The 17571-nt window shown below is 47.7% G+C and overlaps 1 protein-coding gene across 1 annotated transcript in view; it reads left to right on the top strand.

Moving 5' to 3' along the window:
• The window catches only part of LOC134073022 (serine/threonine-protein phosphatase 6 regulatory ankyrin repeat subunit A), a 49588-nt gene that overhangs the window by 9163 nt on the left and 22854 nt on the right, over positions 1–17571 (top strand). Inside the window, exons 2-8 of the mRNA XM_062529953.1 lie at positions 5509–5592; positions 9517–9595; positions 12461–12531; positions 13396–13596; positions 14934–15021; positions 15651–15793; positions 16453–16665. Coding sequence (XP_062385937.1) covers positions 5509–5592; positions 9517–9595; positions 12461–12531; positions 13396–13596; positions 14934–15021; positions 15651–15793; positions 16453–16665 — 879 coding nt within the window. The remainder of the gene's footprint in view (positions 1–5508; positions 5593–9516; positions 9596–12460; positions 12532–13395; positions 13597–14933; positions 15022–15650; positions 15794–16452; positions 16666–17571) is intronic.

Genomic DNA, 17571 nt, shown 5'->3' on the forward strand with positions numbered 1-17571 from the left:
TGAGCGGCGTTGTTTTTAGGTGTGTGAGCGAGAGGAGAGGAAGAGCGGAAGAGGAGCGGAGCCGAGCAGCCAATGGGAGTCGGCGTGCTTCCGTCTCATCACCGGTGGCGTTCCGTGCGCTGTCCTCTACGGCTGGGATTACTGCATTCCTGTTTTGGCGCATGCCTCCGCTGCTTCAGCCGCTGCTTCAGCCGCTGCAGTGAGCCGAGGAGTTCCCCGCGGTAGCCGCTAACGCCGCTAACCTGCAAGTGTGCGCGCGCGCGGTTTTTATTGTCTTTGATACGCGAAGAGCACCGCTGCACTCATTCTGGAATCGTCCGCGCAGAGGAGGCCTGTTCGGACTGGAGCTTACCTGCGCGGTCGGAACCGGAGGAGGGGGAGGGGAGGGGCGGGGGGGAGGGTCGAGGAGGTGGGGTGAAGGGGGAAGTCAGCCGGAGGAGGCGGACCTGATCTCCTCGCTCGCCGGGCCATTCGGCGGCGTCGGGACACGAGGGAGGCTTCACCGGGCGCCCACCCATGAGGTCGGAGCGCACCAGCCGCGTGTGCATCGTGGTGCTGGAGGAGGTGGAAGACGACGAGCCGTCCCCCTCCCCCTCCCCCACCCCCTCCCTCTCCCCCTCCCCCGGCCCCATCGCCCGCCGCGCCAAAGGCAGCCGGGACCGCGTTACCCAGCGTGCACCGCGGCCGCCGCCACCGAGCGCACACACTCCGGAAGAAAAGGTGAGCAGGATTGGAGATGCAGAGAGAGAGAGAGGGAGAGAAGGAACAAGAGCAGGCCAGCTGTGTCTGCATACATGCATACATGCAAGCCATTAAGCAGTTCTTAAAAATAGCTCCCTCTGTCTTTTCTTTTCTTTTCTTTTCTTTCCTTCTTTTTTCCCTTTTTCCCTGCAAGAGGGCTGTATGCAAATGTTCTGTTGAGTGAGCCGAATGGAAGATTGCTGTGCCGGTTCTACCTATTGCTCTGATCTACCTGCTAATCCCTTTGATCCTCCGCCTCGTGTGTTGTAAATATAATTACTGCCTAGCCCAGGGCAGATACAGACATGCCGGCCTTGCTAGACAGAGCCTGTGTTCTGTATCGGATTTTTTCCCCCACCCAACACCTGCTTTGTTTCACGTGTGTGTGTGTGTGTGTTGTTTTTCTAGCAAGGCTCCTATAGGTTAGGTGTGAATTGCTTCACTCTTGTCCTCAACAAGGACACGCTACCACGGTGACAGCCCCAGCTGAATGTCATACTCTGTTGCTACCCAACCCCTGCACTCCCCCCCCCCCCCCCCCCCCCCCACACTTCTTTTCCTAACGCCACACAGAGAGACGTGCCTCCCTGCCTGCCTTCACACATGCCTCTCGCTGGTTTCACACGCGTGTCCTACTGGTCTGACACCAGCACGCTAATCCCACTGCAGCCCAGCCCAGCCTGGGCGGACACCAGCCACTCTCGTGTCTCAGCCGAAGGACGCTAGCCAGCTTATTAGCATCAACATACTGCCATGACTCTATTTGGAACAGGGCAATTCTGAAAGAGGGGGTGGGGGGTTTTGTGGTTTGAGTCTGTAGAGGGAGATTGGATGAGGGAAGAAGGGGGGAAAAAAAACCCAAACAGGCATATTTTGTTGACAGCTCAACAATGTGTGCTTTGCATTTTCCTCCACTTGGAAGCAGCCAATTTTGGGGGACAACTGTGCTTGTAACTGTTAGCTCGCTAGCTAGCACACAAAGCAGCTTGTTATTACCCAAACAGGCTGACGCTGTCTGCTTTGTGCTTTGTGCCGCCTGGTTTGTTGGCCAGAGAAGAGGTGTTTGTCTCTCTGTTTGTGTGTGTGTGTGTGTGAGTGAGTGAGAAAGGGGGAAAATTAAGCTAGAAGAAAATAGCTACCTGTTCAAGCAGGGGTCATGAGTACCTTGCCATTTATGAGTCTAGTCGTACAACTGAGAAAATTCCTGCATTTACGACATCCTGGAACACAGAAAAATACACACACACACTCTTTCTCTCTCATTCACTCGCCCACTCACTCTGTGTTTCTCTGTGATTTAGTGGTGTTTTGCAGCTGTGCCATATTTTTGGCATGTGTCTTTAACTGCTCAGAGAAAGCCTAGTATTGCGTCAGGAGAACTCTTTGCCTGCGCGAAAGCTCGTCCATCTAGGAAGCGCTCGGTCTATTTTGGAGGAACGTTACCGTAAGGCGAGAACGCAGGGCCTCTGTGCACATGTGGGCGCGCAGCACCTATTTCAGGAAACTGGAAGTGAATGTGCACACACGAAGAAGCCATTTTGGGAAACTAGACAGGTGTGTGTGTGTGTCAGCCAGTCCATGCACACAAGCAACCACTTCTCGGTCTGGGCGGGTGTGTATTTTTGCATTTGAAACGGTCATTTCTGGAAGCCTGTCGACAGGTGTGTAAGGCCCTGTCCCATTTCGCCCCACTTAAAGCTTTCACTTAGTCACTACTTGGTCCCTTGGACGAGGGAAGTTGGGGTGAAGACCTTTCCCTATGAAATGGGACATCACTATTATGCAAATTTGTGTAGTGAACGTAGCACAGGGTCAATGCGTTTACCCAGTGAACCTACTGCCAGAGCTACTACTATTTTCATTCACGAAAATGCCGGTCACCGTGGTTGTATTGCCTGTTGCTTAGGCTGTGTTGGTTTATCTGCGTCTGATTGAACTCTGGATAAGCCCGGGATATTCGTGTTCATGTAAACACCGAAACGAACATCCTGAATTTTGACAAAACTACTCAGATCAGATGTATGTTTGATGGGCAGACTCTCTCGAAGCACTCGGGAGATATCATGAACATCTTCAGATAGCTTCGTAATATATTTTCTAACATTAGTGTTCAAAACTCGACAAACTTTTCGGAATTCTAACATGTTTTTTTTTTTTTTGCAAAAAAAACTTCTAACGGAGTTGTTCCTTTCCAGATGTCTGCCATCTTGGTAATTTCATCTTCCACTTCATTTTAAGCCCGCATCGAAACTCACTTTAGTTTTAGGGTTGATTTTAAGGGGAAAATAGCACTATCCCTTGCTTCCTACAGTAATGGGACACCCTAACCCTAAACGGGAACGTGCAAAGCCTAGGGGTAGGGCAAAAATCTAGGGGAAGATGAGAATTGGGACATGTGGAGAGAGTGAATGAGAAGATGTCTCCTTTTCCTGTGTCTTCAGAGCATGGCCTGATATGCGTGTGTGATCCTCCTTGGCTTATCGTCTGGGTGCACAACCCCTAGCACACACACACACACACACACACACACACACACACGACCTGATGCCACCTGAGTCAGACGGACCTTGCAGAGGGTCCACCACTGGCCTTCCCGCTCTGCTAGCTCTGATGCCATGTAGCAGCCAATAATGTAATAGCGTCCAATAATAACTTAATAATTGTAATGTAATAAAACCAATAATGTAATAACTTCTTCTCCATAACTTCTTTTACGGGAAAGCGCGGTTTTTGGTAAAAATAAATTGCCCGAACATCAACATTATGACAAAATGTTTGTGGTATGTTAGTCTCTTGGGCCCGCATCAACTTAGCCCATAACCACTCATTTGTGTGTGCATCCCCACCCAGTGTTCTGAGTGATATTGTTTCATGATATTGTTTCATGTCAAAATTGTCACAAAAGTATGTTGGTGCGTATCCTAAGTGGGTATGCCAGATTTGCAGCTCTTTTATTACTTATTAATTGAATCTTGATCAAGATTCATTGGGTTCATTTTACGTTTACCTTTACAAGCCTCCCAGGGTCTGCTGCTGAGGCATTCCCACAACATGATGCTACCACCACCATGTTTCAAATTAGGGACGGTGCGTTTTTGGTGATGTGCAGTGTTTGATGTCTGCCAAATATAGCATCTAGTCTGATGGGCAAAAAGCTCAATTGGAGTCTCCCACATGTCTTTGGGTGTACTTTAGTCAAGATTTAATAAGAGCTTTGCCACTCATCCATAGAGCTTTTACTGGTGAACTTGGGCAGTAGTTGTAGTATGCAGAGTATCTTCCATCTCAGCTGCTGAAGCTTTTAACTCCCCCCACAAGGCCTCCCCCACCAGTATTCTTCTTGAATGGTCACTCAGTTTGTGGTGACTGCTTGCTCTAGGCAGATTTGCACATTTTCCATATTCCTTACATTCCTTAATGATGGATTAATTTTACTGAACTCCGGGGGATGTTCAGTGACTTCAGTTTTTTATTGTATCTATCCCCTCACTTAGGTTTTACAATAACCTTCTCTCTGAGTTGTTTGGAGTGTTCTTTTGTCTTTATGGTGGAATACTGATTGACCAGCAACTGGACCTTCCTGACACAGGTGTCTTTATATTACTATACTATACACATTCATTGCACTCAAACAATCTCCATAATTCACACTAATTCTAAAACTACTAGCATCAACTCGATGCTATTGTATCGGACATGTCGAGCCAGAAAAGAATCATGCAATTGTCCCAAATCAATGTGCCAACTTTCTTTTTACCAGACAGTATTATGGGCTGCCATTGACTCCCATAGCGGAAGAAATCATAATGATTGTGATGGTGGTGATGATGATGATGATAGATAGGATACACTTTGGGTGCCTTTGCTGCTTGGCCTCCAATAAGGGTTTTTTTAATTTGTTTTTTGAACTTAATAATGTCAATGTCATCATTGGATCAGAAATGTTATTACATTATTGGCTTTTTTTCCCATTAAAATGATTACATTATTGGCCGCTTCATGCCACTCTCAGCACCAAGGAGGAGTGTGTGTTTCAGGACAGGACAGGTGTTAATTCAGGCACAGAGCCTGTCGAGTGTCGTGTCTCCAGGCCATGTTTGTGGTTGATGATCGCTTTGTTTGAATGCACCGCTTGGTTTTCAGTTTCGACATTTATAATGATGGAGAAGTTGGGGGTGGGGGTGTGTTACGCAACCTTTCAAACTGTTGGATGATCTGGTATAACACTGGCAAACCTGAGTTTTACTAGCTATATCCATTCATCATCCTTGTATCCGTCGAGTCGTTATTTGTATGTGGGTGGCTGGATGCCCATCCCAGACTGGTTCAGTCTGTAATATCGCCATGAGCGCCATTGCCGTTGCCACCTCATTGGACTCCTACGAAGCTGTTGTCACCCAATGCAGTCCAGTGATGTTTTTGTACCCATCCCTGATCATGTCAAATCAATAACTCCATAATTCAGTTGGGCTTCTAAATGGCTGTATTTCTGTTTGCGCAATTTCATACAGTGAAAGTATTTGCCCTTTGGGTAGTCTAGAATGCAGTAATAGACTCCAGGGACCAGAGACAAAAGTGTTTTATTTTCTCTCTCTCTCTGAGTCCAGATATCAGAATCACTCTTGTCTTTGCACACCATGTTGTCTCTTGTCTTATCAGTGGTGACTGCAGCTGTTGCATCCTCTCGGGGCTTTGTAAGCATATTGTGGTTGTTATGATTATGAATTCTGATTGTCTCCTCTGCTTTGTCTCCCTGTTTGTCTGCAGCCTTCACTGCTGAAAGCTATATTTAATGTGGATCCTGACGAGGTCCGGTCGCTCATCTTCAAGAAGGAAGATGTCAACGTGCAGGTAATTATGAAGCACTTACATGAATCTCTAGACTGGGTTACGGAGTCATCCATTCTTTTTTCAATATTTGTTTTTTTATGCGAGCTTGTCACAGTGAAGAGTCCTGTTTCTCCACTTGTGTGTGTGTGTGTGTGTGTGTGTGTGTGTGTGTGTGTGTGTGTGTGTGTGTGTGTGTGTGCATCTCTCTCTTATCATTCAAGTCATTTTGGAAGCCTAGCGTACTCTAGTGTCAAGATATCTCACTTTAAATTAGTGGTGCGGTACGTGTTCACTGATGCACACACATCTGTGCCTCCACATGCCTTGGAGTTCAGCTCAAAATTGGGCTCCTCTCTTTTCTGAAGTTCCTTTTGTAGTGCAGGAACCACCACAGCCTTGACCTTAATCTGGGGCTGGTTCTAAAGTCAGGTCCACCGCCTCTTACTCCGCATTTGTGAGCGTGGAGATGTGCAGTGGTGAATCTGGCGCTCGGTGGCGGAGTGACTGGATGGGGTCAGAACAGGCTCCTAAGGACCCCTGTCGTCCTCCTCGTCTGGAGCCGACCCGGGGCCTGGGCTCTGCAGGCTGGCCAGAGGGAGAAAGAGAGAGTGAGAAAGGGGGAAAAGGAAAGGAGGAGAAAGAGAGAGAGAGAGAGAGAGGGGGGGGGGGGGGTAGCCGACTGATTAACTGGCCCAGTAATGGCCGCGCCGCTGCCACATCGATTACCCGGGAGACGGAGGGCCCGGGCAGATATCGAGCGACGGAGAGAGGGAAAGAACAGCACTCCAGAGAGGGCGGGAAAGAGAGGGATGGAGAGAAGAAGAGAAGGTGAGTGGGAGAGAGGAGAAGAGAGGGATGGAGAGAAGAAGAGAAGGTGAGTGGGAGAGAGGAGAAGAGAGGGATGGAGAGAAGAAGAGAAGGTGAGTGGGAGAGAGGAGAAGAGAGGGTGGGAGAGAGGAGAAGAGAGGGATGGAGAGAAGAAGAGAAGGTGAGTGGGAGAGAGGAGAAGAGAGGGTGGGAGAGAGGAGAAGAGAGGGGTGGAGAGAGGAAGAGAAGGTTAGGGGTAGATGGGAGAAGAGAGAGGGAGAGAGGTTAGGGGAGATAGGAGGAGAGAGAGAGAGAAAGTGATGAATGGAGAAAAAGAGGAAGAGAAGGTGAGGGGCAGTCAGAAGAAGAGAAGGATGGAGAGAGAGGAAGAGAAGGTGAGAGAGAGAAAGATCGAGGGGAGAGAATCTGAGGGCAAGGAGTGAGAAGAGAGGGAGAGAGAAAGATGGACAGAGAGGAAGAGAAGATATGGAACAGACAGGAGAAGACAGAGAGAGAGAGAGAAGGGTAGAGGTAGAGACAGAAAGATCGAGAGGGAGAGAAACTGAGGCCAAGGAGCGAGTGAGCGAGAGCGAAAGCGGGACGGAGAGAGAGAGCGAGAGCTGGCGAGAAAGGCGAGCGTGAGAAAGGACGAAAAGAGGCCGTGGGGGAGAGAGAGGCAGACGAGGAGGCGCAGCAGCCCTGTAGTTAAACGCGCTGATTTTTGAATGACGTCTTGTGTAACGAGCAGCGCTCCGACCCCAGCAGCCGCACGCTGGCTCGGCCCGCACCGTCGCTCCGTTCGCCTCGCCGGAGACCTGGCAGCTCACAGGGCACAGGAGCCAATGGCGGGCCGCGGATCTGGTCACGTGACCCTCTGTTTATGGGCCGTGCTCCGATGGTTGCGGGAGAGGGAGAATGCGAGAGAGAGAGAGAGAATGAGAGGAAGGAAGAGAGGAGGGGCAGAGCAATGAAAGAAAGAGAGAACGACAGAAAATGCAGACAAGGGACAAGGGCAGAGGAAACAGGGCTGGCTGGAGATCAACAGAACAAACAGGCTTTTAGCCTTAAACGACTGTCTGTTTACGGGACATCCCCCCACCCACCCACCCGCGTTCAATTTAGCATGGCGAGCTTGATCTGTCTCAGCCCATCATCGTCATCATTTTCCCAGCAGCGCTTGATGCTTGATCACATCCAGGCCGAGTCCTCTTTAACCCAGCCTCTTCCCTCCCACTGACGCCACGGCAGCCGTGATTATGGGGTACGCGAGGTTCCCCCCCAAGTGCAGAGGGTGGGGTGGAGGGGGAAGCCATAACTCCATAACTACATTCCCACCCTGGTGGTGCCTTCGTGCCAGAACTTTTTGAAAGGCAGCTGCATAGAATGTGACGCATTAAAGAATAGCATGAGATATAAGCAGGTCACTTTCGACAAAAGCGTCTATACTACTGAAATTGTGAAACAGAACTGCAAACTAGCCTGTAATCAGAGGTGGAAAAGTCCAGCTTCAGAAAATAAAAGTCCTTCCACACATCTGTGCCAACCATGGTATTCACTTCAAACTGCTGATTCTAATTTGCACATCTCTTGTGCCCATGAGAGCAGCTAATTGTTGAGATCACCTGTGTTAAGTGCACAGGTAGAACCAACACATGATTGGACTGTTACTTTCTGTAGCTGGACTATTCCACCTCTGCCTGTAATATATCTGGTCAAGGGCAAAGTAGTTAGACCAGTCTCAAAACATCTTTATATATATTTTTATAAATATACATCCAGGGCTTTACAGACCAATGTGCAATGCAGTGCTAGGTGCTGTACAAACGTTTCAGTCCATGACTGATGTGTGTTACCATGAAGATGACTTGTGAGTGGATGATTGAGGCCTGTCTGGGCGCCCCTGCGCTTTCCAGGCTGTTGCGCAGGCTCCCCTGAGAGCCAACCTCTCATTGATCTGCACCTCGGCATGCCATTGCTCTGAGGTCGTTTATCAACCGCCACAGTCACACACACACACACACACACACGCACACGCAGACACATACCTCCAATCCTCTGGCCAAGACCGCACATTCATAACAGCAGTGTGCAACCACACACACACACACACACACACACACACAATACAGACACTACAGACACTACAGACAGACACCACAAACAAATTCATCCCCTGGACATGGACGACTGCAATGGCATATCTCAGGCATGAAAGCAGTGCTGATTCAATAAAGTCACCCAGGGGACCAGCCTAATTAAAAGCTATGGCCCAAAACAGACACCGGTCATTCAATTACCCATAATTCTGTGGTGGCGAACGGCACACGCTAACCAGCTCTGAGAAGGGCTTGTGGCCACAGCAGCAATATGACCCCCCGTGTCTGTGCACTGGACGAATGAAATCTGTCAGAAGTGATGACGTTAGCTTGGGGCCGGTCCAGGGTAGTAGTACAGTGTAATAGCAACAGCAGCGGCAGCAACGTTGTGTGTGTGTGTGTGTGTGTGTGTGTGTGCACGCTGCACCTCTGTGTGGTGTAGACCTCAGCATCATAGCCTTCAAATGGAATACACACCCATTTGGTTCAAATCAAGTGTGTGTGTGGGTGGTAGGGAGGGAAGGAGGGGGGAGTTCTGGCACAATCTTGACGGCTTACAACTTTTTCTCTTTTTTCCCCTGTCTTGAGTTTTTCTGAAGGCTTGTCCCGATACTTCAATATGAAATCTCTCTCGCCCACAACAACGCTCACTTCCTCATTCGCCCGCTCCAAACATTCCCTTGCGGTTGTAGTCGTAGTGAAATAGGTTGTGAATTGGCTCCAAATACCAAGAGCCACTTCCCCCTTCTGAGTATGAGGAAGTCTGGGGCGGAGGGTCAGGCCTGAGGCCCATTCACTTTCACCTCAGTAGTCGGCCTGCCTGGTCAACAGCTCTTGGTTTGGATTGCTGTTACTCTGCATCATTTGTTCACCTCGCTGTCTTTGTTTAGTTTTAATCACAACAAATCAAAGATTATTGTTGTGTGTCTGGAGTTCAAATTTGGTGTAACGTCTGAGATATCAAGCAACAGTTAAGTTCTGTTTCCTCACCTCGGATTGGTCGTTTGGTCGTTTGGTCATTTCCTCCGTCTGGCTCCCGCAGGACAATGAGAAGAGGACGCCCCTGCATGCGGCCGCCTACCTGGGAGATGCGGAGATCATCGAGTTGCTGATTCTCTCAGGTACGCACACAGCTCCTCTCACAAGACACCACTCACCTGGGGTGCCTCTCATTTGGTCTTTTATACACCCACCCTTCTTTCCCCGATCCTCGTCCTCACTGATCTTGATAAAGAATGATGGGGCGGCAACAATGGGATAGTCTATCCAGTGGTACGCACACGGCTCCTCTCACAAGACAACACTCACCTGGAGTAGCCCTGCGCTCACAACATCCTGGCATTTCTTACAGTAGGGAGCACATGTATTTGAACCTATGCTGAAGTTGACTAAAAAGAGGAATATAAAGTCATCTTTTGACAATTGATCTTAATGCCTTGATTAAAATCAAGGGTAACACTTTACTTGACGGGTTCATTCATAACACATTCATAACAGCTGTCATGAACTGCACATGAAGCATTCCTGACTGATTCATGAAACGTGACTCAACATTCATACCAACACTTTCATGAATGTGGAAGACAAAATAACGAAAACTTGTCCAAATAAAAGTCCAACAATCTAGTAATCCATATACAGGGTATTATGAATCCTCTCCAGCGTTTGTAAACATCTCATGAATATTTTATGAAGTCTACTTCAAATGTCACTTTACTATACAAGTTGTGAAGTACTGGGAAGTGAACTAGGCTACTGACCATTTGTGGACCTCTGAATGGTTGGACATTCCTGTTTTATATATCTATTTACAGACAATATTGCATTCTTCAGAGGTTACTATCATAAAATAAACAAACAGACAAACTAAATTCTCCTGGACACTGGACTTCCCCGTTGACTAAGATGTGACATGATCAGGTTGGCTAAAACAGAAAAGACAGCAATGCTCCTTTGCGATTGTTGGACTTTTATTTTGACAAGTTTTTGACGTTTTGTCTTCCACATTCATGAAAGGGTTGGTATGAATGTTGAGTCATGCTTCATGAAACAGTCATGAATGCTTCATGTGCAGTTCATGACAGCTGTTATGAATGTGTTATGAACGAACCCGTCAAGTAAAGTGTTACCAAATCAAGGAAGTATAAATAAAATTTAAGTATAAATCAAGGAAGAACATTTATTTATTACGCTACATTCTTCAATCACAAAGAAAATTGGTGTCCTTAGCGGTTTGATTTTTACTCATTTTTTGAATTAAGGCATTAAGATCAATTGTCTCATGTGATGATTTTATATTCCTCTTTTTAGTCAACTTTAGCATGTGTTCAAATACATGTGCTCCCCACTGTATATAGTGCTGATCCTCTCAGGTACACAAACCACATGACTGTGTTTCATACAAAAACGGATGTTGACCGCTCCCATGTAATAACAGCACTGCTCAATAGCCCAATGAATCAAACAATCAGGTTGTGCTATAATCAGAAAGCAGAATTAAGAATTAACTAATGCATTCTTATATGTAGGCCACATCCATGTTTGAACTTCGCAGCCCAAGAATTTAGCAAAATCATCGAAAGCACCTTTAGTGGATGGGGAAATTACAGTCTATTTTTGCATCAAAGGGAGTCTTAGGATAAGGGGCCATTGATAAGTAGTCTGAACAATGTGGTGTTTTTGTGTAGCCAAAGAAATGGGTTTGACTTGATCATCTGGAGGGCAGGTGTTTGCCCTTGTGCACTCCAGGTGAAAGAATGAGGTGAACCAGGTGAACCGATGCCGTTTTTCTCTTAGTGCGATTCCATTGGCACAGCACACTGCACTGTGCCATGAACCATCAAGCTGCCCTCTCCAGGACGGCCCGGAAACGAATCCTGTTTATTTTATGGAGCTGTTGAGTCTTGAGCAAGACTGCAGAATTGTTCACCCCACCAGGCTCTGAGCACTTTCACATGACGGCTAAATCTGTCTCAAGCCATCTAAAGATGAGTTATTTCTGGGCCACACAGGGATATTTCAATTGGAGGTCTTTTGGGGGGAGATGTTGTTTCCTGCGTGGGCTTTAAAATGAATGATTCTGTTTTGAAAGTTGGATCGTAAAGTGTTTAAGACTCCTCGTAGGAATGTGGTCTCCGTAGAAAAACAAATTAGAGGTTTACAGAGCTCGCATTTTTAGGACACATTCCTATTCTATCACATGAACAGTCATATCGGGATTCTTCATCATCATTGATCATCCAAAGAGCAGGGTGGGTATTGGTCCAGAAATGCCCAAGAAATCTCTAAACTCTAAAAGGAGAAGGACTCGAGCCAGACCAGGAAGTGTCGTGACGTCACCCCTGACCTTTCTGTTCACATAGCTGAGGGGAGTTGCTGTATTCACTCATTTCCAATTCAACACACACACACACACACACACACACACACACACACACACACACACACACACACACACACACACACGCATAATGAGAGAAAGAGAAGGAGACACACACACAGACGCACAAATGCATAATGAAAGAGAGAAAGAGAAAGTGAGAGACACACACACACACACACACGCACACATACATTCACACACACATTCTCCTTTCCTGGAAGAGCAGTGTTTACATGGGGCTGGATCTCCCTGGTCTGATGGATTAGGCCAACAGGTGGCAGGTGTCTATTTTTGACGTCCACAGATGTGGCCCTGGCGGATCCTGGCCGTGTGCCCTGGCTTCCGCGGGCCCACGAGCACACTTTCACTCTTAGCTTGTTTATCTCCTGCAGTGTCTGAGTTTCCCCTCAACAGATGGTCTTGTTTTTGTTTTTAAAAAATCATCTTGAGCATACAGATATGCTAGGGTTATTGCCTTGACCGTCCTAATAATATTTTATTTTGGCCTTTTCTTTGTTCTAATGAGCCGTTTTCTCCTCTGCTCTTGTTCCCTCTGCCCTCGTCTCTCGGCGGTGTCTGTGCTGGTCGGGTCGGCGGTCCGCAGGAGCGAGAGTAAATGCCAAAGATAACAAGTGGCTGACCCCTCTGCACCGAGCCGTGGCCTCCTGCAGCGAGGTAGCTCTCCCTCTGACTGACCAAGGCACACAGACAGACACACGCACGCACGCACGCACGCACGCACGCACGCACGCACGCACGCACGCACGCACACACACACAGACATGCATACATGCATGCATACATACATGCATAGACACAAGCATACGGTACATACACACACTCACAATCGCACATACGTACACACACACATGCATGCATAGACACACATGATGCATCCATACATATATATACACACACATGTATATGCCCATACATACATGCATACATGCATACGTATACATACATGCACACATGCATAGGTCTGTTTTAACCACCTTTTCACTTCTCCTGTAACCGTCCCCCTCTTGCCCTCCTTTTGGTTCCTCTCACAACCATGCCTTCTTTCCCCTTCTACTGCCCTCTCTTACTCTCTCCATCTTTCTCGAATTCTCTTTCCTCCCCATACCCCCCTCTCTCTCCTCCTCTTATCCACTGTCCTCTTTCCTTCTTTCCTTCTTTCCCCTCCTCCTCCACTGTCCTCTCTCCTTCTCTCCCCTCCTCCCTCATCCACTGTCCTCTCTCCTTCTCTCCTTCTCTCTCCTTCTCTCTCCTCCTCTCTCATCCACTGTCTTCTCTCCTTCTCTCCTTCTCTCTCCTTCTCTCTCCTTCTCTCTCCTTCTCTCTCATCCACTGTCCTCTCTCCCTCTCTCCCTCTCTCCTTCTCTCTCCTCTCTCCTTCTCTCTCCTTCTCTCTCCTTCTCTCTCCTCCTCTCTCATCCACTGTCCTCTCCTCCTCTCCCCTCCTCTCTCCTCCACTGTCCTCTCCTCCTCTCCTCCTCTCCTCCTCTCTCTCCCTCCTCCCTCTCTCCGCTCCCTCAGGAGGCGGTGCAGGTGCTGCTGAAGCACTCGGCGGACGTGAACGCGCGGGACAAGAACTGGCAGACGCCGCTCCACATCGCCGCCGCCAACAAGGCCGTGCGCTGCGCCGAGGCCCTGGTGCCGCTGCTCAGCAACGTCAACGTGTCGGACCGCGCCGGACGCACCGCTCTGCACCACGCCGCCTTCAGCGGCCACGTGGAGGTCAGGCTCGCACCGCCGCCATCCCATAATAGTGCTACCTCAGGAAGTTTTGGCAGGATGGTTCCAAATGGAACACTGTATGGTCACTAGACTAAGCTTCATCTTTTAAGATTGAACGTTAGTCTTCGCTGTATTTCTACTGCAAAAGAGATACGATCAGTGGGCATAGTTCAAATGACTACGCATTTGGATAGTCCTTCAACCAATCAGACCAACGATCCGGGAGCGCCTGGTGGATAAGCTCGTTTGTGATTGGAAGTAAACGTGGACAGGAAGCAGGAGAGATAAATGTGCAGGTTTCCAGCCTGAGCTGCAGGACGAAATCCAGTCGGCAGCAGATCGGGCTGGGTTTGCCCAGTCAAACTGTATAGCGCAGGACAGGTCATGCAGTGTAATGTGGCTAGGAAGCTATGTCTCTGGTATTTGAGGGTTGTTATAATAACCACTGTTTACAAGCCTGGTAGACATTCAGCAAATTTCAGACATGTTTGAAATATTAGTTGTACGTTCTTTCATTCAGCAGTTGCCGTGCAGTGTGAGGTAATTGGATTGCAAAATTCTTTTGTCGTGCATCCATTGTGATAGCATTTTTTATATGAGTGGCTTTTGTAACACAAGGGTCAGCTCAGCCGTCTGATATTTCCAGGCCTGTACCACCCTTCTCCCATCACAAAGGCCGACACAATTCCCTGTGACATAATTAGAACTCCTCTACCCAGAGTGACCTCACAATCTACTGCACAAGTGCAGACACATTTCTTCCAGTCTCGGTGCTCTTGACCTCACAAAGAGTTGGCACCAATCCTTCACTGCGTAACATTCAGTCATTATAGCGTCACACAGGCCTACGCAGTTCTTTGTGTCTAAAGAGATCTTGCTGTTGACATCACAAGGGCTAGTGTTTGTATTTACAGTTCTGTGCTCATTATGACATCATAATGGACGTTCACAGTTCTGTTTTGAAGTGTCCCGTAATTGTGACCTCAAATAACCCTCTTTTAGTCATTGTATGTAAGCATGTTCCACTGTTTTCAGCGGGTTGCAAGGCTCTCCAAGCACTTTCAACTCAAACTGATGCTGATAATTAAACAAATATTCTTTTCCTTGAACTTGTTTGCCATAGGCTATTATTTTTCCCATAGGCACCCTTCTGGGTGAACCATTCATGTGTACTATCCACACAGCCAACTCATCTGAACCCTGTGTTTTGACAACATATAGCAAGAACATATGGAGACTATTAATTATGCTGTCCCACTCCGTCACAGTGGAGACCCAAATGTATTTAGCAGACAGATTGCCTCATGTTGCCTGTGCGTGTGTTTCTGTTCCGGCAGATGGTGAAGTTGTTACTGTCCAGAGGGGCGAACATCAATGCTTTCGATAAGAAGGACCGAAGAGCAATTCATTGGGCAGCCTATATGGGTAAGGGTTAAACTGCATCACTTTTATAAAACCAACGCGAGCACACATAACTCCCAAACAGTTTGTAGAGCAGGCAAATTAAGTTGCTCTCAAAAGTTTAGTGGTCCATTCAAGAGAGTGTTGTTTGTTCATTCAGAACAGGAGAGTGTTCTAAGTTTCAGTGTTGTCCTCTCCATTGTTTCCTCTCTCTTGGGGTCATCTTTGTGCCTTTCCTTCTCCGGTTTCACTTTTGACTTTCACTATGGCTCTGCTATTAGGAGGGTTAACTATATTCTCTGAGTTATAATAGTATGATGAGTTAATAATAATAATGATAATCTTTATTTATGTACCACTTTTCAATAAACAAGTTAGAACAGCATGTACTGTTCTCACCCAGTTTGTCATTGGAAAACATATTTGAAACTGTCTCCTGAGCTGATTGTAGAAATAGTCTAGTAGCCAACTAGGTGAACCCGGAAATGTTGAATACACCCAAAGTCCTATTATAGGTATGTATGGGTCTGCGGTGTACAGAAACTGTCCCATGCTAATTTGCATATGTTGAGCAATTAGCATTATTAGCTACTAGACTGTGATACTGTGGATATTGACAGACTGAGGATTGAGCTGTGTGGCTCCCCCTGCAGGTCACATGGAGGTGGTGAAGCTGCTGGTGTCCCACGGTGCCGAGGTGGCCTGCAAGGACAAGAAGGCCTACACACCCCTGCACGCCGCCGCCTCCAGCGGCATGATCAGCGTCGTCAAGTACCTGCTGGACCTGGGCGTGGATGTATGTGTCTTTCTCTCTTTCTCCCTCTCTCTCTCTCTCTCTTTCTCCCTCTCCCTCTCCCTCTCTCTCTCTCTCTCTCTCTCTTTCTCATTCAGTCTCACTCTCTCTCACACAGTCTCTCACACACTCACATACACACACACACACACACATACACACACATTTGTGTGTGCATGTTTTGGTAGTACTTTTGTGAAATTCAGAGGTCTTGTTTTGTGCTGGCTCGTTAAGTTCCTATCATTTAATCATCTCACCCATTCCTTCTCTCAGCTCTATTTTCATATAGCGGCAATCACTCATCACTCATCTCTGAATAAGTTACACAACAAAACGATTGCCCTCTTAAGATTGACCTCCACACTGGCTCACCCTGCAGCACACACACACACACACACACACACACACACACACACACACACACACACTCACTTTCTCTCTCGCTCACTCACACACACACAAACACTCTCACACACTCCTCTCTCTGTGTTGTTTTTAATATTATTATTTTATTTTCTCTCTTGTAACCTTCTCTCTCTCTCTCTCTCTCTGTCTCTGTCTCTCTCTCTCTCTCACCCTCTTGTTCTCTTTCTCTTATATCTCTCTGTCTACTCTTCCTCTGACCTCTCTCTCTCCCCCTTTCCCCCCCTCTCTCTCTGTAGATAAACGAGCCGAACGCCTACGGGAACACGCCGCTGCATGTGGCGTGCTACAACGGGCAGGACGTGGTGGTGAACGAGCTCATCGAGTCGGGCGCCAACGTCAACCAGGTGAACGAGAAGGGCTTCGCCCCCCTCCACTTCACCGCCGCCTCGCGCCACGGCGCCCTCTGTCTCGAGCTGCTCGTGGGCAACGGCGCCGACGTCAACATCAAGGTGAGACTCACCAGCCTCCCCTCGTCCTATTGGTCACCTCAAGTGTCTGACGCGCCAGCCTTCCCTCGTCCTATTGGTCACCTCAAGTATCGACTCGCCAGCCTCCCCTCGTACTACTGGGCGACTCGGGGGGGTCAAAAGGACACTCAGGAGTAAAAACAACCTAGGGTGGGCGCGTTTGATTTTCGTCCAACGTTGTGTAGATCGAACACGCCCACGGATTTGACTGGAACACAGAGTCAGACAGTTTGCTTCCTTCTGAAAAGGGTCTTGTTATAACCTCTCTGTACACTTTCAAAGATTGCAATACTGGGGTTTGTTTGTAAGGACCCTCACCACACCACCGCAGCAGTGCAATTATATTTTGAGCATTGTCAGTGGTATAAAACAGAGTTTGTTTTTTGACTCTGGGCCCTTAGCTTTCACTATTTGCCACTTCATTGTGGTTGCAAAAAACGTTCTTGCTCAAAACTCCACCAATTAACGTAATTTTACTCACAAACAAAAAGTTTTAAGTTGTTGACAGCCGAAAATAGACCTTAGGTTGTTTTTACTCAGGAGTGTCCATCTAACATCAGACGTTATGACGTTATGTGAGTGAGAGAGTTATGACTCACATTTACTTTATACTTATACTTTATAATCTTCCTAATGTAGTCAGGGTCTTTTCTTCCCTCTCCGTCAGACTCCTGGACGGTTCATAGTTGGCTATTTATTTGTTGTTCTAGTCAAGGTTCTCTCCTCCCTAGCAGTCTCTGACGTTTGTGTTCGTGTGGTTCATGTCTATCGAGAAGGACTCCGGCGTAGTCTGTGCGATTCACTTAATATTCCAGCCATGCTCTCCACTGTGCTCGTACTCAATGGGCGGTGCATCATTTTCACATTACCTTTAAGTTATGGCCCACT

The sequence above is a fragment of the Sardina pilchardus genome, chromosome 24 (assembly GCF_963854185.1).
Source record: "Sardina pilchardus chromosome 24, fSarPil1.1, whole genome shotgun sequence".
Lineage (NCBI taxonomy): Eukaryota > Metazoa > Chordata > Actinopteri > Clupeiformes > Clupeidae > Sardina > Sardina pilchardus.